The 21,764-nt window shown below is 38.8% G+C and overlaps 1 protein-coding gene across 5 annotated transcripts in view; it reads left to right on the top strand.

The window, feature by feature from the left end:
- POLQ (DNA polymerase theta) overlaps window positions 1–21,764 on the top strand; it is a 112,421-nt gene that overhangs the window by 81,050 nt on the left and 9,607 nt on the right. For 4 of the 5 annotated variants that reach the window (XM_063602904.1, XM_024928398.4, XM_003825170.5 and 1 more), the window contains 2 exons: window positions 2,552–2,736; window positions 13,381–13,492. In XM_063602904.1, the coding sequence (XP_063458974.1) occupies window positions 2,552–2,736; window positions 13,381–13,492 (297 nt within the window). The remainder of the gene's footprint in view (window positions 1–2,551; window positions 2,737–13,380; window positions 13,493–21,764) is intronic. The other variant, XR_004670681.3, reaches the window with a different exon arrangement.

Raw genomic sequence — 21,764 nt, 5'->3', positions numbered from 1 at the left:
TCTGGAGTCTACTTGGTGCTAAAGTTGTTTAGCAAGATCTCTTCTCAGTCTTGTTTGTTACAGCTTGATCATTTCTCAGCATTCAAGAATATGTTGTTGAAGTAGTTGTTCAGCTGAAAGCTATGCAGTATTTGTTCTTCCTTTAGTAATATTTATTTCTTCAGTGTCTGTTCTTTGGCGCCCTGCACTTTCCCCCTGCACAACTTAATATTTGGTCAAAAATCCAAGGGAATTCCTGTGTGTATTTCTGGTGCTCCTTTTATGCACAACTCTTTTCTCTCCAAATTCCAGCTGCCTCAAAGCCCCAAACTCTAGACTGTGTTTCCTTAGTTCAGAGACAGATACAGTGCTGTGCTTCAGCTCCCTTTCCCTGCTACAGATTCTGGAAAATGCCTCCATTCAGATCCCTGAGACCTTTGTGTGGCTCACCTCATTTTCTTCCATTCTCAGTGATTATAGTTCTGCATGGCTTGTTGTCTAACATCTGAGAACCATTTTTTTTCCCCCATATAATTTGTCCAATTTTATGGTTGTCTGTGGTAGGAAGTCCACCAAAGTTGTGGCCATTTACAGTTTGAGTATCCCTTGTGTGAAATGCTTGGGACTAGAAGTGTTTTAGATTTTGATTTTAGAATATTTACACTATTTAGAATATTTACCAATTGAACATTTCTAATCCAAAAATCCATTATCTGAAATGCCCCAGTGAGCGTGACGTTTGAGCATCTCGTTGGTGCTCAAAAGTTTTGGATTTTGGAGCATATTGGATTTTGGAATTTTGGATTAGGGATGCTCAACCTGTATTTTAAATTAGTATTTATCTCTGTTTTTGAATAGGTTATTCATTAACATAGTTCAGAAATCAACATGATATAAAAGATGTGTATTGGGAAGCTTTGCTTCCTTCCCTGTCATCTACACTATCCTTCCCAATTCTTACAGATTACTACATGTATGAGGCCTTTTATGTATTTTGACAGTATTTCTTTATGCAGATATAAGCAAATATGGGTATATAATCTTTTCTTTCCCTATTTTTACACAAAATTAGCATTCTGTATACATTATTGTGTACCTTGCTTTTTTCATGTAATGTTTCTTTTTCTTTTTTTTTCTTTTTCTTTTTTTTTTTTTTTTTGAGACGGAGTCTCACTCTGTCACCAGGCTGGAGTACAGCGGTGGGATCTCAGCTCACTGCAACCTCCAACTCCCTGGTTCAAGCAATTCTCCAGCGTCAGCCTCCCGACTAGCTGGGATTACAGGCATGCTCCACCACTCCCAGCTAATTTTTGTATTTTTAGTAGAGACAGAGTTGCACCATGTTGGCCAGGATGGTCTCGATCTCCTGACCTCGTCATCTGCCTGCCTTGGCCTCCCAAAGTGCTAGGATTACAGGCATGAGACACTGTGCCTGGCTGTAATGTTTCTATACTAGAGATTTGTGCTTATCAATAAGGACATTTAAACAAAAACCAGTTTAAACTATGTTCAGGTAGTCTGTGCAGCAGTCTGTGGGCTTGTTTGCTGAGTCATAGAGTAAAAACCTGTTTAATTTCGATAGACACTGTTAAATTGCCAACGAATGGGGAGGAGATTCCATTTTACTTCTCAGTAACAATGTACGAGTGTTTTTCTCCTCAGCCTTGTCACAGAGTGTTGTCCAACTTTTGTAATTTTTGCAATACAGGTGAAGAAAAATTGTTTCTTGCCATAGATTTTTTATTTCTCTTATGAAGCTGAGCATTCTTTAATATGTTTAAGGTTCTTTTGTTTTTATTATGTCTGAACTTCTTATTTATAGTTTGTCTTTTCCTCCACAAGTAACAACTCTTCTTATGAAAGGGTAATGAGTCTTGTGAGATCAGTTGCAAATATTTTTCTAATTTTTCTTTGACCCTGCTTTTATTTTTTTAACTTTGTTTTTGTTTTGTCATGCATATCTAATCCACCCATTTCTAATCTATAGGTAAATTATTTTAATCGTTTTAATAACTTGCTCACCTGTTGACCACTTGATTTTTTTCACTGAATGACTTTGTTATTGTCAAATCAGGGCACACATTTCTCTCCAGCCCATTTAACATTTGCACACATTGGACACCAGTTTTTTCATTAATTCATTCATTCAACAAGCATTTGTTAAGGGCCTATTATCTATCAGCAACTGTGCAAGCTTTTCTGTAGAATGAAAAGGAAAATTAAGCTTCCTATTCTTAAGTACTCAGAGCAAAATAAGAGAGGCATGAAAGCACCATTTTGGATTATGTGCCAGGTGCTGTAGGAACACTGAGGAATGCACTCCACGGTGGGCAGATGTCAGGGTGGCTTTACCCATATTATACATACTTGAAAGCTACATGGAAAAAAATGACCTAAGATACAGAGCTGAATTCCATCATATTAAGAGGAAGGTTTTAACTTTTGACATGTAATTTCAAAGTTCTAAGTTAGAACAAAATTTTTGTCATCCTGCTCAATTATATGATATAGAACTTGGATTGTGTGATATAGAAACTTTGTACTAGCTTTTCTGAAATCACTTCTACTTCAGGTGGTTCAATACTGGCTGCTGACTACTCTCAGCTTGAACTGAGGATCTTGGCTCATTTATCCCATGATCGTCGTCTCATTCAAGTGTTAAACACTGGAGCTGATGTTTTCAGGAGCATTGCAGCAGAGTGGAAGATGATTGAGCCAGAGTCTGTTGGGGATGATCTGAGGCAGCAGGCAAAACAGGTGATTTTAGTGAACATGGTTAATATAAAGGAGAAGAATTTAGTGACTCAAAAAAAATTAAAAATGGTCTCAATTATTTGCAGCTGAGAAACAGTTTCTCCAACTTTGGATCTTTCAAAGCACAGTTCATCTGAGCTTATCTCATGGTATTCATTATATTTTCTTTTGTGGAGGCAGTAGGAAGAACCAAAAAGACTGAGATCTGAGGCTACTTCGTGTCAGGAAAACCATGTGCATTTAAAGCCATTATATGGCTAGTCACAGTGCCTGGTACTCACTAGATGTCATGGTGGTAGTGGTGGTCAGAGTGCGTGTGTTCGTACACACCCGCATGTGTGCACATATGTATACTTAAAAAACATCTTTCCAGGCCGGGCGCGGTGGCTCACGCCTGTAATCCCAGCACTTTGGGAGGCTGAGGCGGGCGGATCATGAGGTCAGGAGATCAGGACTATCCTGGCTAACACAGTGAAACCCCATCTCTACTAAAAATACAAAAACTTAGCTGGCCGTGGTGGTGGGTGCCTGTAGTCCCAGCTACTTGGCAGGCTGAGGCAGGAGAATGGCATGAACCCAGGAGGCGGAGCTTGCAGTGAGCCGAGATAGCGCCACTGCACTCCAGCCTGGGTGACAGAGCAAGACTCCATCTCGAAAAACAAAAACAAAACAAAACAAAAAAATCTTTCTAGTCTGTAAGTGTTCTGACGTAAAGTTTCATATTTTCATTTTTATATCTTTTATAGCATCAAGCCATAGTGCTTTGTATAGAAGGTGGTCTCTAAATGTTTGTTGAAAAAATATTGCTGACCTGTAGATTATAGTTAGTACCTGATAGCTTTTTAGCCGTTGAAGTTATTGGTTAGTAATCTACCTATGAAACTTCATGCTGCCTTTGTAACTTTGAAATGGATCCATGTTAGTTTCTACTCTGGATAACTATTAGGCAAAGAGTAAGTCAGAGGCCACATTTATACCATTCCTTGGCCTGGGTTAACACTGATACTTTCTTACCACATGACCCGTGGGAAATCTGATGCCATTTGCAAGACAGTAGGATTGCTAGCTGAGGTAAATGCACACCACCGTACTCTGAGATCCTGCTTTTTTTGTTTCGCATTTACATTTCTAGTTCCTCACAGTTGTAGTTTTTGTGTGTGTGTGTGGAGAGGTGAGGTCTCAATTTGTCGCCCAGGGTGGTCTTCAACTCCTGGCCTCAAGTGATACTTCCAACTTGGCCTCCCGAAGTGCTGGGATCGTAGGCATGAGCCACTGCACCCAGCCTCACAGCTGTACTTCTTGACTGGCTCATCAAGCATGGAACACTTTCTCTAACCACCTGTTTAGCACCAACACTTGTTTCTTCCACTATTTAAAAAGCCAGCTCTGTCCTCTCTGTCTGTTTAATCCCTGGAGAGGTTCTGCATTTAGCAAGAATCAAACCCTAGGTAAAATAGGTAATATTCCCATATTTAATTCTCATAACCCATGAGATAGCTATTATTATTACTATCACCATTTTATAGAGGAGGAAACTGAAGCACAGAAAGTAATTTGCTTAAGGTCATGCAGCTATAAGTGGTAGACCAAGAATAAATTCAGAATGCCAGAACTTGGGCACCCGACTTCCTTTTATTTATTTATTTATTTATTTATTTATTTATTTTTATTTTATTATTATTATACTTTAAGTTTTAGGGTACATGTGCACAATGTGCAGGTTAGTTACATATGTATACATGTGCCATGCTGGTGTGCTGCACCCATTAACTCGTCATTTAGCATTAGGTATATCTCCTAATGCTATCCCTCCCCCATTCCCCCACCACACAACAGTCCCCAGAGTGTGATGTTCCCCTTCCTGTGTCCATGTGTTCTCATTGTTCAATTCCCACCTATGAGTGAAAACATGCGGTGTTTGGTTTTTTGTCCTTGCGATAGTTTACTGAGAATGATGATTTCCAATTTCATCCATGTCCCTACAAAGGACATGAACTCATCATTTTTTATGGCTGCGTAGTATTCCATGGTGTATATGTGCCACATTTTCTTAATCTAGTCTATCATTGTTGGACATTTGGGTTGATTCCAAGTCTTTGCTATTGTGAATAGTGCCGCAATAAACATACGTGTGCATGTGTCTTTATAGCAGCATGATTTATAGTCCTTTGGGTATATACCCAGTAATGGGATGGCTGGGTCAAATGGTATTTCTAGTTCTAGATCCCTGAGGAATCGCCACACTGACTTCCACAATGGTTGAACTAGTTTACAGTCCCACCAACAGTGTAAAAGTGTTCCTATTTCTCCACATCCTCTCCAGCACCTGTTGTTTCCTGACGTTTTAATGATTGCCATTCTAACTGGTATGAGATGGTATCTCATTGTGGTTTTCATTTGCATTTCTCTGATGGCCAGTGATGATGAGCATTTTTTCATGTGTTTTTTGGCTGCATAAATGTCTTCTTTTGAGAAGTGTCTGTTTATGTCCTTCGCCAACTTTTTGATGGGGTTATTTGTTTTTTTCTTGTAAGTTTGTTTGAGTTCATTGTAGATTCTGGATATTAGCCCTTTGTCAGATGAGTAGGTTGTGACAATTTTCTCCCATTTTGTAGGTTGCCTGTTCACTCTGATGGTGCTTCTTTTGCTGTGCAGAAGCTCTTTAGTTTAATTAGATCCCATTTGTCAATTTTGTCTTTTGTTGCCATTGCTTTTGGTGTTTTAGACACGAAGTCCTTGCCCATGCCTATGTCCTGAATGGTATTGCCTAGGTTTTCTTCTAGGGTTTTTATGGTTTTAGGTTTAACATGTAAGTCTTTAATCCATCTTGAATTAATTTTTGTATAAGGTGTAAGGAAGGGATCCAGTTTCAGCTTTCTACATATGGCTAGCCAGTTTTTCCAGCACCATTTATTAAATAGGGAATCCTTTCCCCATTGCTTGTTTTTCTCAGGTTTGTCAAAGATCAGATAGTTGTAGATATGCGGCGTTATTTCTGAGGGCTCTGTTCTGTTCCATTGATCTATATTTCTGTTTTGGTACCAGTACCATGCTGTTTTGGTTACTGTAGCCTTGTAGTATAGTTTGAAGTCAGGTAGCTTGATGCCTCCAGCTTTGTTCTTTTGGCTTAGGATTGACTTGGCGATGCAGGCTCTTTTTTGGTTCCATATGAACTTTAAAGTAGATTTTTCCAATTCTGTGAAGAAAGTCATTGGTAGTTTGATGGGGATGGCATTGAATCTATAAATTACCTTGGGCAGTATGGCCATTTTCACGATATTGATTCTTCCTACCTATGAGCATGGAATGTTCTTCCATTTGTTTGTATCCTCTTTTATTTCCTTGAGCAGTGGTTTGTAGTTCTCCTTGAAGAGGTCCTTCACATCCCTTGTAAGTTGGATTCCTAGGTATTTTATTCTCTTTGAAGCAATTGTGAATGGGAGTTCACTCATGATTTGGCTCTCTGTTTATCTGTTATTGGTGTATAAGAATGCTTGTGATTTTTGTACATTGATTTTGTATCCTGAGACTTTGCTGAAGTTGCTTATCAGCTTAAGGAGATTTTGGGCTGAGACAGTGGGGTTTTCTGGATATACAATCATGTCATCTGCAAACAGGGACAATTTGACTTCCTCTTTTCCTAATTGAATACCCTTTATTTCCTTCTCCTGCCTAATTGCCCTGGCCAGAACTTCCAACACTATGTTGAATAGGAGTGGTGAGAGAGGGCATCCCTGTCTTGTGCCAGTTTTCACAGGGAATGCTTCCAGTATTTGCCCATTCAGTATGATATTGGCTGTGGGTTTGTCATAGATAGCTCTTATTATTTTGAGATATGTCCCATCAGTACCTAATTTATTGAGAGTTTTTAGCATGAAGTGTTGTTGAATTTTGTCAAAGGCCTTTACTGCATCTATTGAGATAATCATGTGGTTTTTGTCTTTGTTTCTGTTTATATGCTGGATTACATTTATTGATTTGCGTATATTGAACCAGCCTTGCATCCCAGGGATGAAGCCCACTTGATCATGGTGGATAAGCTTTTTGATGTGCTGCTGGATTCGGTTTGCCAGTATTTTATTGAGGATTTTTGCATCAATGTTCATCAAGGACTTTGGACTAAAATTCTCTTTTTTGGTCGTGTCTCTGCCAGGCTTTGGTATCAGGATGATGCTGGCCTCATGAAATGAGTTAGGGAGGATTTCCTCTTTTTCTATTGATTGGAATAGCTTCAGAAGGAATGGTACCAGTTCCTCCTTGTAACTCTGGTAGAATTTGGCTGTGAATCCATCTGGTCCTGGACTCTTTTTGGTTGGTAAGCTATTGATTATTGCCACAATTTCAGAGCCTGTTATTGGTCTATTCAGAGATTCAACTTCTTCCTGGTTTAGTCTTGGGAGCGTGTATGTGTCGTGGAATTTATCCATTTTTTCTAGATTTTCTAGTTTATTTGCATAGAGGTGTTTGTAGTATTCTCTGATGGTAGTTTGTATTTCTGTGGGATCGGTGGTGATATCCCCTTTATCCTTTTTTTTGGTGTCTATTTGATTCTTCTCTCTTTTCTTCTTTATTAGTCTTGCTAGCGTTCTATCAATTTTGTTGATCCTTTCAAAAAACCAGCTCCTGGATTCATTAATTTTTTGAAGGGTTTTTTGTGTCTCTATTTCCTTTAGTTCTGCTCTGATTTTAGTTATTTCTTGCCTTCTGCTAGCTTTTGAATGTGTTTGCTCTTGCTTTTCTAGTTCTTTTAATTGTGATGTTAGGGTGTCAATTTTGGATGTTTCCTGCTTTCTCTTGTGGGCATTTAGTGCTATAAATTTCCCTCTACACACTGCTTTGAATGTGTCCCAGAGATTCTGGTATGTTGTGTCTTTGTTCTCGTTGGTTTCAAAGAACATCTTTATTTCTGCCTTCATTTCCTTATGTACCCAGTAGTCATTCAGGAGCAGGTTGTTCAGTTTCCATGTAGTTCAGTGGTTTTGAGTGAATTTCTTAATCCTGAGTTCTAGTTTGATTACACTGTGGTCTGAGAGACAGTTTGTTATAATTTCTGTTCTTTTACATTTGCTGAGGAGTGCTTTACTTCCAACTATGTGTTCAATTTTGGCATAGGTGTGGTGTGCTGCTGAAAAAAATGTATATTCTATTGATTTGGGGTGGAGAGTTCTGTAGATGTCTATTAGGTCTGCTTGGTGCAGAGCTGAGTTCAATTCCTGGGTATCCTTGTTAACTTTCTGTCTCGATCTGTCTAATGTTGACAGTGGGGTGTTAAAGTCTCCCATTATTATTGTGTGGGAGTCTAAGTCTCTTTGTAGGTCACTCAGGACTTGCTTTATGAATCTGGGTGCCCCTGTATTGGGTGCATATATGTTTAGGATAGTTAGCTCTTCTTGTTGAATTGATCCCTTTACCATTATGTAATGGCCTTCTTTGTCTCTTTTGATCTTTGTTGGTTTAAAGTCTGTTTTATCAGAGACTAGGATTGCAACCCCTGCTTTTTTTTGTTTTCCATTTGCTTGGTAGATCGTCCTCCATCCTTTTATTTTGAGCCTATGTGTGTCTCTGCACGTGAGATGGGTCTCCTGAATACAGCACACTGACGGATCTTGACTCTTTATCCAATTTGCCAGTCTGTGTCTTTTAATTGGAGCATTTAGTCCATTTACATTTAAAGTTAATATTGTTATGTGTGAATTTGATCCTGTCATTATGATGTTAACTGGTTATTTTGCTCATTAGTTGATGCAGTTTCTTCCTAGCCTTAATGGTCTTTACAATTTGGCATGATTTTGCAGCGGCTGATACCAGTTGTTCCTTTCCATATTTAGTGCTTCCTTCAGGAGCTCTTTTAGGGCTGGCCAGGTGGTGACAAAATCTCTCAGCATTTGCTTGTCTGTTAAGGATTGTATTTCTCCTTCACTTAATGAAGCTTAGTTTGGCTGGATATGAAATTCTGGGTTGAAAATTCATTTCTTTAAGAATGTTGAATATTGGCCCCCACTCTCTTCTGGCTTGTAGAGTTTCTGCCGAGAGATCTGCTGTTAGTCTGATGGGCTTCCCTTTGTGGGTAACCCGACCTTTGTCTCTGGCTGCCGTTAACATTTTTTCTTTCATTTCAACTTTGGTGAATCTGACAATTATGTGTCTTGGAGTTGCTCTTCTCGAGGAGTTTCTTTGTGGCGTTCTCTGGATTTCCTGAATGTGAATGTTGGCCTGCCTTGCTAGATTGGGGAAGTTCTCCTGGATTATATCCTGCAGAGTGTTTTCCAACTTGGTTCCATTCTCCCTGTCACTTTCAGATACACCAGTGAGACGTAGATTTGGTCTTTTCACATAATCTCATATTTCTTGGAGGCTTTGTTCGTTTCTTTTTACTCTTTTTTCTCTAAACTTCCCTTCTCGCTTCATTTCATCTTCCATCACTGATACCCTTTCTTCCAGTTGATCGCATCGGCTCCTGAGGCTTCTGCATTCTTCACGTAGTTCTCAAGCCTTGGCTTTCAGCTCCATCAGCTCCTTTAAGCTCTTCTCTGTATTGGTTATTCTAGTTATACATTCGTCTAAATTTTATTCTAAGTTTTTAACTTGTTTGCCTTTTGCTTGAATTTCCTCCTGTAGCTCGGAGTAGTTTGATCGTCTGAAGCCTTCTCCTCTGAACTCGTCAAAGTGATTCTCCATCCAGCTTTGTTCTGTTGCTGGTGAGGAACTGCGTTCCTTTGGAGGAGGAGAGGCGCTCTGCTTTTTAGAGTTTGCAGTTTTTCTGCTCTGTTTTTTCCCCATCTTTGTGGTTTTATCTACTTTTGGTCTTTGATGATGGTGATGTACGGATGGGCTTTTGGTGTGGTTGTCCTTTCTGTTTGTTAGTTTTCCTTCTAACAGACAGGACCCTCAGCTGCAGGTCTGCTGGAGTTTGCTAGATGTCCACTCCAGACCCTGGTTGCCTGGATATCAACAGCGGTGACTGCAGAAGAGCGGATTTTTGTAAACTGCGAATGCTGCTGTCTGATCGTTCCTCTGGAAGTTTTCTCTCAGAGGAGTACCCAGCCATGTGAGGTGTCAGTCTGCCCCTACTGGGGGGTGCCTCCCAGTTAGGCTGCTCGGGGGTCAAGGGTCAGGGACCCACTTGAGGAGGCAGTCTGCCTGTTCTCAGATCTCCAGCTGCGTGCTGGGAGAACCACTGCTCTCTTCAAAGCTGTCAGACAGGGACATTTAAGTCTGCAGAGGTTACTGCTGTCTTTTTGTTTTTCTGTGCCCTGCCCCCAGAGGTGGAGCCTACAGAGACAGGCAGGCCTCCTTGAGCTGTGGTGGGCTCCACTCAGTTTGAGCTTCCTGGCTGCTTTGTTTACCTAAGCAAGCCTGGGCAATGGCGGGCGTTGGGCACCCAACTTCCTATCCAACACACTTATCCGCCGGAGACAACTGCTTCTATTTAATAGACTCCTGCATGATTTAATAGTGTTTATGCTATACCAGTTTTTGTTTGTGTCACCATGCACTGAACCACCTAATCCCTGAGCCTTGCTGAGATCTCAGACAGCACTAAGCAACATGAGTTAAAAAAAAAAAAAAAAACAGGAGTAACAACAAAAAAAAGGTGAAAAAGAAAAAAAGGAAAGGAAAAAGGCATTAAAAAACGTGGCGGTGGGGGCGGTTCCAAGATGGCCGAATAGGAACAGCTCCAGTCTACAGCTCCCAGCGTAAGCTATGCAGAAGACAGGTGATTTCTGCATTTCCAACTGAGGTACCAGGTTCATCTCACTGGGGCTTGTTGGACAGTGGGTGCAGGACAGTGGGTGCAGCCCACCGAGCGTGAGCCAAAGCAGGGCGAGGCATCACCTCACCTGGGAAGCACAAGGGGTCAGGGAATTCCCTTTCCTAGCCAAGGGAAGCTGTGACAGATGGCACCTGGAAAATCGGGTCACTCCCACCCTAATACTGCGCTTTTCCAAGGGTCTTAGCAAAGGGCACATCAAGAGATTATATCCTGTGCATGGCTCGGAGGGTACCATGTCCATGGAGCCTCGCTCATTGCTAGCACAGCAGTCTGAGATCGAACTGCAAGGAAGCAGCGAGGCTGGGGGAGGGGCGCCCGCCAGTGCTGAGGCTTGAGTAGGTAAACAAAGAGGCCAGGAAGCTCGAACTGGGTGGAGCCCACCACAGCTCAAGGACACCTGCCTGCCTCTGTAGACTCCACCTCTGGGGGCAGGGCATAGCCAAACAAAAGGCAGCAGAAACCTCTGCAGACTTAAATGTCCCATCGGACAGCTTTGAAGAGAGTAGTGGTTCTCCCCGCACGGAGTTTGAGATCTGAGAACGGACAGATTGCCCCCTCAAGTGGGTCCCTGACCCCCGAGTAGCCTAACTAGGAGGCACCCCCCAGTAGGAGCAGGCTGACACCTCACACGGCCAGTTACCCCTCTGAGACAAAGCTTCCAGAGGAGCGATCAGGCAGCAACATTTGCTGGTCAGCAATATTCACTGTTCTGCAGCCTCCGCTGCTCATACCGAGGCAAACAGAGTCTGGAGCGGACCTCCAGCAAACTCCAACAGACCTGCACCTGAGGGTCCTGACTGTTAGAAGGAAAACTAACAAACAGAAAGGACATCCACACCAAAAACCCATCTGTACATCACCATCATCAAAGACCAAAGGTAGATAAAACCACAAAGATGGGGAAAAAACAGAGCAGAAAAGCTGAAAAATCTAAAAATCAGAGTGCCTCTCCCACTCCAAAGGAACTCAGCTCCTCGCCAGCAATGGAACAAAGCTGGACGGAGAATAACTCTGACAAGTTGAGAGAAGGCGGCCTCAGACAATCAAACTTCTCCGAGCTAAAGGAGGAAGTTTGGACCCATTGCAAAGAAGCTAAAAACCTTGAAAAAAGATTAGACGAATGGCTAACTAGAATAACCAGTGTAGAGAAGTCCTTAAATGACCTGATGGAGCTGAAAACCGTGGCAAAAGAACTACGTGACAAATGCACAAGCTTCAGTAGCCAATTCGATCAACTGGAAGAAAGGGTATCAGTGATTGATGATCAAATAAATGAAATGAAGCAAGAAGAGAAGTTTAGAGAAAAAGAATAAAAAGAAACGAACAAAGCCTCCGAGAAATACGGGACTATGTGAAAAGACCAAATCTACACCTGATTGGTGTACCTGAAAGTGACCGGGAGAATGGAACCAAGTTGGAAAACACTCTGCAGGATATTATCCAGGAGAACTTCCCCAATCTAGCAAGGCAGGCCAACATTCAAATTCAGGAAATCCAGAGAACACCACAAAGATACTCCTCGAGAAGAGCAACTCCAAGACACATAATTGTCAGATTCACCAAAGTTGAAATGAAGGAAAAAATGTTAAGGGCAGCCAGAGAGAAAGGTCGGGTTACCCACAAAGGGAAGCCCATCAGACTAACACCAGTTCTCTCTGCAGAAAGCCTACAAGCCAGAAAAAAGTTGGGGCCAATATTCAGCACTATTAAAGAAAAGAATAATGAGAACACTTGGACACAGGACAGGGAACATCACACGCTGGGGCCCGTTGTGGGGTTGGGGGAGGGGGGAGGGATAGCATTAGGAGATACACCTAATATAAATGACGAGTTAATGAGTGCAGCACACCAACATGGCACATGTATACATATGTAACAAACCTGCACATTGTGCACATATACCCTAGAACTTAAAGTGTAATAAAAAAATAAATAATAAAAAAGCGAAAAAATAAAATAGAAAACTTGGGGGTGGGGGTAGACTTTAGTTAGCTTATCATGTTGAAAGTTTCTTTGGAATTCTGATAATCATGCAAGTTATCTTTTTAGATTTTATTTAATGATATTTATACAGAGCTTGCTTTATGTCAGTTTCCTAAACAGTTATAAGTAATAACTCATTTAAACCTAACAATCCCATGATGCAGATATTACTGTCTTTATTTTGTAGATGAAGAAATTAAGATACAAATTGGTTAAGTGACTTGTGCAAGATGATACATTTTGTGAATGATAGATCTAGGCTTTGAACCCCGGCCGTCCTTATGATTAAACCAGACTTTCTTTAATTGCCTATTTAGATCATTTCCCTTCACTACTCCCAAAATTTTCTTAGGAGTTTTTGTTTGTATTTAAGTGAATTAAATTCTGCAGTTGTGGCAATTTAGGTGGCTATGAGGTGAGGAGGATTTTTTTTTCCAGTTAAGTCTTCGTCATAAAGTCACAAAGCCTACTGTTTCTACACTTCAAGTCTTTTTCAAGGACAAGAAGAGGGATGTTTGTAATGCTTCTCTTCCCTGACTCCTAGGCACTTGAAGTGGAAGTTAATGAAGTTCTGTGAGGAGTAAAAAGTTGCTATAAAGACTGCTGGATAAAGGACAAATAGTCAAAAATAAATTTTTCCTTAGATCACACATACCTATTCATTCATACTCCCTCCTGCCCTTCTGTCTCTCTCTCAAAAAGTAATGCTGAAAGGCAGAAAAGATGTTTGCTGGATATCAGTCTCTGTGGATCTAACCCACCAAAAGCAATCTAATCATTGTTTCACTCACTGTGAAATAAAAAGTTTGCCGAAATTCGCATCCTGATGAACCCTTTTATTTGCATTTTATGTACTTATAACCTTTATTTGTTGGATGACTCCCTTTCAGATTTGCTATGGGATCATTTATGGAATGGGAGCTAAATCTTTGGGAGAGCAGATGGGCATTAAAGAAAATGATGCTGCATGCTATATTGACTCCTTCAAATCCAGATACACAGGTAATTTATCTTCTAGATAGTATTCTTTTCAACCATCTTACCATATTATATTTTTAAAAATTTGTGTAATGGAATTTTCTTTTGAAATATCAATTAGTCAGAAGTTTTCATCAGGCATTGTTAAGGGTAAATAATATTAACCTTATAATCACTTACTAAGATGTAATAATCTTATTTCATATTTTTCATTAAAGTAGGAACAGAATAGTAAAATGTAGTTGATGTGAATCTACTGTGTCACTGTGAACAACCCATAAAATCAGGAGTTGACTTGTGCTTTGGTTTAGATAGCTGTAGTTTGAAACAGTAAACTATTGAGTATATATACTAGGAACTCTGATAATTGCTAATTAAATATATGAGGAATTCTGAGAACAATTGCTGTTATAGAGCAGTTTGAGTATTGTCTTAAATGATCTTTTTTGCCTGTTTGTTGTGGTATAATTTATGTATAATAATTAGATTCACCCTGAAAAAGGTATATATTTCTGTGAATTTTGACAAATGCATATGGTCATAAAATTTACACCACAACCAAGATATAGAACCATTACTCTATCATCCCAAAAAGTTCTTTTATGCTCTTTTTAAATCAACCCTGTCCCTTATCCCCCTTGTATTGGTACTGAAGCAAGCAATACAATACTAGGCATGGTGGCTCACGTCTGTAATCCCAGCACTTTGGGAGGCTGAGGTGGACAGATCACGAGGTCAAGAGATCGAGACCATCCTGGCCAACATGGTGAAACCCCATCTCTACTAAAAATACAAAAATTACCTGGGCGTGGTGGCATGCACCTGCAAGTCCCAGCTACTCGGAAGCTGAGGCAGGAGAATCACTTGAACCTGGGGGGCGGAGGTGCAGTGAGCCGAGATCACGCCATTGCACTCCAGCCTGGGGGTCAAGAATGAAACTCCATCCCAAAAAATAAAATAAAATAAAAAATGTAAAGAATCAAGCAGAAATTCTGAAGTAGGAAAATGCAATTGATATACTGAAGAGTATCAGAGTCTCTTAATATAGCAGAATTATTCAAGCAGAAGAATTACTGAGTTTGAAGACAGGCTATTTGGAAATTCACAGAGGAGATAAAAAAGTATTAAAAAGGATGAAGCACACCTGCAACATCAGAAAATAGCTTCAAAAGGGCAAATCTTCTAAGAGTTATTGGCCTTAAAGAGGAGTAGAGAAGGAGATAGGAGTAGACAGTGTATTCAAAGGGATAATAAAGAACTTTCCAAACCTAGGGAAAGATATCAATATTCAAGTAAAAGAAAGTTATAGAACAGATTTAACCCAAAGAAGACTGCCTTAAGACATGTAACAATCAAACTCCCAAAGGTCAAGGATAAAGAAAGGATCCTAAAAACAGCAAGAGAAAATAATCAAATAATATACAATGGAGCTTCAATATGTCTGGCAGCAGACTTTTTAGTGGCATGAAGTGTCGAAGGAAAAACAGCTTTTACCCTGGAATAATATATCTGGCAAAAATACTAATATCCTTCAAACATGAAGGAGAAATAAAGACTTTCTCAGACAAATGAAAGCTGAGGGATTTCATCAACCCCAGAGTTGTCCTACAAGAAATGCCAAAAAGAGTTCTACAATTAGAAAGAAAAGGATGTTAATGAGCAATAACAAATAATCTAAAGGTACAGAACTCACTGGTAATATTAAGTACGCAGAGAGACACAGACTATTATAACGTTGTAATTGTGATATATAAACTATTATCTTAAATAGAAAGACAAAAATATTAATCAAAAATAACTGTAACAGCCTTTCAAGACACTGGCAGTACAATACGATATAAATATAAACAACAAAAAAGTTAAAAAGTGGGCCAGGCGCGGTGGGTCACACCTGTAATCCCAGCAATTTGGGAGGCAGAGACAGGCAGATCACTTGAGGTCAGGAGTTCAAGACCAACATGGTGAAACCCCATCTCTACAAAAAAATACAAAAATTAGCCGGGCATGATGATAGGTGACTGTAATCCTAGCTACTTGGGAGGCTGAGGTGAAAGAATCGCTTGAACCCAGGAGGCGGAGGTTGCAGTGAGCCAAGACTGTGCCATTGCACTCCAGCCTGGGAGACAGGGCGAGACTCTTTCTCAAAAAAAAAAAAAAAAAAAAAGGGTTATAAGACATTATTTGCAAGTCTCATGGTAACCTCAAATAAAAAAATATACAACAGATACACAAAAACTAAAAAGCAAGAAATTAAATCATACCACCAGAAAAAATCACCTTTGTTAAAAGGAAGACAGGAATGAAGGAAAGAAAGAGAAAAAAAAAAACATGGAACAACAAGTAAACAACAAAATGATGTTGTCCTTAGCTGTCAATAATAACATTGCATGTAAATGGACTAAACTTTCCAATAAAAAGACATAGAGTGGCTGGATAGATTTTTTAAAAAAAGAAAAACAAGACCCAATGATCTGTTGCCTACAGGAAACACATTTCACCTCTAAAGATATAGACTGAAAATAAAGGGATGGAAAAGAGATTCCATGCCAATGGAAACCAAAAAAGATCAAGAGTAGCTATACTATTTATCAGACAAAATAGATTTCAAGACAAAAACTATGAAAAGAGACAGAAGGTCATTATATAATGTCTTTTACATTATATAATACTCCTTTTGAGTCAATTAAGCAAGAGAATATAAGAATTGTAATATGCACCCAGTATTGGAGCACCTGGACATATAAAGCAAATATCATTAGACCTAAAGAGAGAGAGAGAGAGATCGCAATAATAATAACTGGAGATTTCAACACCCCTCTTTGAGCAGCAGACAGATATTCCAGACAGAAAATCAACAAAGAAATTATGCTAAATCTGCACTATAGACCAAATGGACCTAATAGATATTTACAGAACATTTCATTTAATGGCCACACAATACACATTCTTCTCCTCAGCACATGGATTATTCTCTAGGATAGACTATATGTTAGATAACAAAACAAGTTTTAAAATATTCAGAAAGTTAATATCAAGTATCTACTCTGACCATAATGGAATAAAACTAGAAATCACTAACAAGGAATTTTGGAAAGTATACAAACATGGAAATTAAACAATATGCTCTTGAGTGACCAGTGAGTCAATTTAAAAATTAAGAAAGAAAATTTAAAATTTCTTGAAACAAATGACAATGGAAATACAACACACCAACACCTATGGGATACAGCAAAAGCAGTGCTAAGAAGGAAGTTTATAGCTATAAGTGCCTACATTAAAAAAAAAAGAAGAAGAAAAATTTCAAATAACCTGCAATGCATCTTAAAAAACTAGAAAAGTAAGAGCAAGGCAAATCCAAAATTAGTAGAGGAAAAGAAATAATACAGATCAGAGCAGAAATAAAGAATGAAATTGAGACAAAGAATACAAAAGAACAACAAAACAAAAAGTTGGTTATTGGTTGTTTTTTTTTTGAGATGGAGTGTTGCTCTGTCACCCAGGCTGGTGGGCAGTGGCATGATCTTGGCTCACTGCAACATCTGCCTCCTGGGTTCAAGCGATTTTCCTGTCTCAGCCTCCCAAGTAGCTGGGATTACAGGTATGTGCCACCATGCCTGGCTAGTTTTTGTATTTTTAGTAGAGACAGAGTTTTGCCATGTTGGCCAGGTTGGTCATGAACTCCTGGCCTCAAGTGATCTGCCCATCTTGGCCTCCCAAAGTGCTGGGATTACAGGCTTGAGCCACTGCACCTGGCCTGAAAATAAGTTGGTTTTTTGAAAAGATAAAATTGACATACCTTTAGCCAGACTAAGAAAAAAGGAGAAGATCCAAATAAATAAAATCAGAAATGAAAAAGGAGACAGCACAATGAATACTCCAGAAATTCAAAGGATCATTAGTGGCTACTATGAGCAGCTATATGCCAGTAATTTGGAAAATCTAGAAGAAATGGGTAAATTTCTAGACACATACAACCTGCCAAGATTGAACCATGAAGAAATCTAAAACCTGAACAGTCTAAGAACAAAAAAACCTGAACAGTCTAAGAACAAATAATGAGATCGAAGCCATAATAAAAAGTCTTCCACAAAGAAAAGCCTGGGACTCAATGGCTTCCCTGCTGAATTCTACCAAAAATTTAAATAACTAATACCAATCCTACTGAAACTGTTCTGGAAAATAGAAGAGGAGAGAACACTTCCAGACTCATTCTGTGAGGCCAGTATTACCCTAATACCAAAACCAGACAAAGACATATCGAAACAAACAAACAAAACCTACCTACCGGCCAGTATTTCTGATGAAAATTGATGCAAACATCCTCAACAAAATAGTAGCAAATGGAATTCAACAATATATTAGAAAGATCATTCATCATGACCAAGTGGGATTTGTCCCTGGGATGCAAGGATGGTTCAACATATGCAAATCTATCAATGTGATACATCATATCAACAGAATGAAGGATAAAAACAATATCATTTCAATTGATGCTGAAAAGGCATTTGATAAAATTCAACATTCCATCATGAAAACCCTCAAAAAACTGGGTTTACAAGAAACATACCTCTACATAATAAAAGCTGTGGGTATGATAGACCCACAGCTAGTGTCACACTGAATGGGGAAAAAGTGAAAGCCTTTTTCTCTAATACCTGGAACATGACAAGGATGCCCACTTTTGCTTTCATCACTGTTATTCAACATAGTACTGGAAGTCCTAGCTCAAACAATCAGATAAGAGAAAGAAATAAAGGACATCCACATTGGAAAGGAAGAGGTCAAATTCTCCTTGTTTGTAGAAGATATGATCTTATATATGGAAAAACCTAATGACTCCATCAAAAAACTATTAGAACTGATAAACAAATTCCTTAGTATAGTTGCAGGATACAAGATCAACATACAAACATCAGTAGCATTTCTATATGCCAGGAGCAAACAATCTGAAAAAGAAATCCAGAAAGTAATCTCATTTATAATAGCTACAAATAAAATTAAACACTTAGGAATTAGCCAAAGAAGTGAAAGATCTATATAAGGAAAACTTATAAAACACTGATACTAGAAATTGAAGAGGACACAAAAATATGAAAAAATATTCCATGTTCATAGATTGGAAGAATCAACATTGTTAAAATGTTCATACTCCCCAAGTCAATCAACAGATTTAATGCATTCCCTATCAAAATACCAATGACATTCTTTACTCTTCACAGAAATAGAAAAAAAAGAAAAAAAGTACTACAATTTACATGGAACCACAAAAGACCTAGAATAGCCAAAGCTATCATGTGCAAAAAGAACAAAACTGGAGAAATCACATTACCTGACTTCGAATTATGCTACAGACATATAGTAACCAAAATGACATGGTACTGGTATAAAACAGGCACAAAGATCAGTAGAACAGAATAGAGAACCCAGAAAGAAACCCACACATCTACAGTGAACTCATTTTCAATAAAGGTACCAAGAACATACATTGGGGAAAAGACAGTCTCTTCAATAAATGGTGTTGGGACAACTGAATATGCAGAAGAATGAAACTGGACCCCTATCTCTCTATATATACAAAATGAAATCAAAATGGATTAAAAACTTTAAGACCTCAAATTGTGCAACTGCTACAAGAAAACATGGGGGAAACTCTCCAGTATATCAGTCTGGGCAAAGAGTTCTTAAGCAATACTCACAAGCGCAGGCAACCACAGCAAAAATAGACAAATGAGATCATATCAGGTTTTAAAAAAACTGCACAGCAAAGGAAACAACCAACAAAGTGAAGAGACAGCCCACAGAATGGGAGAAAATATTTGCAGATACCCATTTGACAAGAGATTAATAAGCAGAATATATGAGGAGCTCAAATAACTCTGCAGAAAAAAAATCTGATTTTAAAATGGACAAAAGCTCTGAACAGACATTTCTCAACTAAAGACATACAAATGGCAAAGAGGTTTATGAAAAGATGCTCAACATCATTGATCATCAGAGAAATACAAATTAGAACTAGAATGTGATATCATCTCACACCAGTTAAAATAGCTTTTATCCAAAAGACAGGTGATAACAAATGCAGGCGAAGATGTAGAGAAAAAGGAACCATCATTCACCTTTGGTGGGAATGTAAATTAGTACAACTACTGTGGAGAACAGTTTGGAGGTTTCTCAAAAAACTAAAAATAGGCTGGGCATGGTGGCTCACGCCTGTAATCCCAACACTCTGGGAGGCTGAGGCGGGTGGATCACAAGGTCAGGAGTTTGAGACCAGCCTGGCCAATATGGTGAAACCCCATCTCTACTAAATATACAAAAATTAGCCGGGCATGGTAGTGGGCACCTGTATCCCAACCACTTGGGAGGCTAAGGCAGGAGAATTGCTTGAACCGGGAGGCAGAGGTTGCAATGAGCTGAGGTCACGCCACTGCATTCCAGCCTGGGCAACAGAGTGAGACTTCATCTCAAAAACAAAACAAAACAAAACAAAAAACTAAAAATAGAGCTATCATATGATCCAGCAATCACACTGCTAGGTACATACCCAAAAGAAAGGAAATCTGTGTACTGAAAAGATATCTGCATGCACTCCCATGTTTATTGCAGCACTATTCACAATAGCCAGGATTTGGAAGCATCCTCAGTGTCCATCAGCAGATGAATGGATAAAGAAAATGTACAGGTACACAATGGAGTACTATCCAGCCATAGAAAAGAATGAGATCTTGTCATTTGCAACAACATGGATGGAACTGGAGGTCATTATGTTAAGTGAAATAAGCCAGGCACAGAAAGACAAACTTCACATGTTCTCAGTTATTTGTCACTCAGCTAAAAATTAAAGCAATTGAACTCGTGGAGATAGAGAGTAGAGTAATGGTTACCAGAAGCTGGGAAGGGTATTGGGGGTAGGGGGTATTGTTAATAGGTACAAAGAAATAGTTAGAATGACTAAGAACTAGTATTTGCTAGCACAACAGGGTGACTAGAGTTAATAATAATTAATTGTACATTTAAAGATGACTAAAAGAGTATAATTGGAATGTTTGCAACACAAATGATAAATGCTTGAGGTGATGGGTACCCCATTTTCCCTCATGTGATTATTATGCATTGCATGCCTGTATCATATGTACCCCATAAATATGTACACCTACTATATACCCACAAAAATTAAAAATTTATGAAAAATGTAAAAGCAAGGTACAATCTGGGAAGAAATATTTGCAGTACTTCCATCGAACAAAGGATGTATATCCAGAATATATGAAGAACTTTTACCATTCAATGCTCAGAAGCTAGACAATCCAATAAATTAAAAGTCAGAAAATTTGAAGAGACACTTTACCAAAGGTATGAATGACCATATTAAACATTGTCATTATTTGTCATCAAGCAAAAGCAAACTCAGATGCCAAAAACAGAGATGCCATTACAAAAACACTAGAATGGCCAATATTAAAAACACAGTCTTTTACGTTGTTCATTTATTTGTAAAATGGTAAAACTACTTTGGAGAACCGTATGGCTCTTTTGTGTAAAGTTAAACATCCATTTAACTATATAACCGTGCAATTCTACTATCGTATTTGTGCAAGAAAAATGAAAGCATGTCCAAAGGAAGGCTCGTATGTGAATATTATAGCAGCTTTATTCACAACAGCCAGATTCTGAGAACAGGCCACATGTCTATCAACAGGAAAATGTATAAACAAATTTTGTTATACCTCCACAACAGAGTAGTATAGATCAAGGAATAGTAATTAAATATTGATATTCAGTACAATATTGATGATTCTTAAAAATGTTTTTCTTAGCAAAAGAAGGCAGACACAAATGAGCATATACAGTGTCATTCAATTTGTATGATATTCATGAACATGAAAAACTTAAGAGTATCATAAAGCAGATGAGTGAGTGTCTGAGGGTGATCATGGGGCCTGACTGTAAAGGGAGATGAACATGTTTTGTATCTTGTAGTAGTAGCTGCAGGGGTGTGTATATTTGTTAAAATGCCTCAAGCTGTTTAAAGCGAGTGTGTTTTGTTGCATGTAAATTATACCTCAGCACTGATTTTTTTTTTAAAGTAGCTCTTTCAATTTGAGTATTTGGAGGTCTCCTATAGGAGTTTGGTAAGAGATTTTGTAGAAGTGCAGCCTCTTAAATCTCACTCTTTTCTTTCCTCTTTACCCAAAAATATCACAGTAATTCTTAAACAGAAAAAGATGAGAGTCCAGTGGCTTTTGGAAATTCCCATGCTATTGATTACATATCACCAACAGCAAAGGATTCATCC

Source organism: Pan paniscus, chromosome 2 (assembly GCF_029289425.2).
Source record: "Pan paniscus chromosome 2, NHGRI_mPanPan1-v2.0_pri, whole genome shotgun sequence".
NCBI classification, from domain to species: Eukaryota; Metazoa; Chordata; class Mammalia; order Primates; family Hominidae; genus Pan; species Pan paniscus.
Note: the sequence above shows the minus strand (reverse complement) of the source record. Positions and strands in the feature narration are given on the sequence as shown.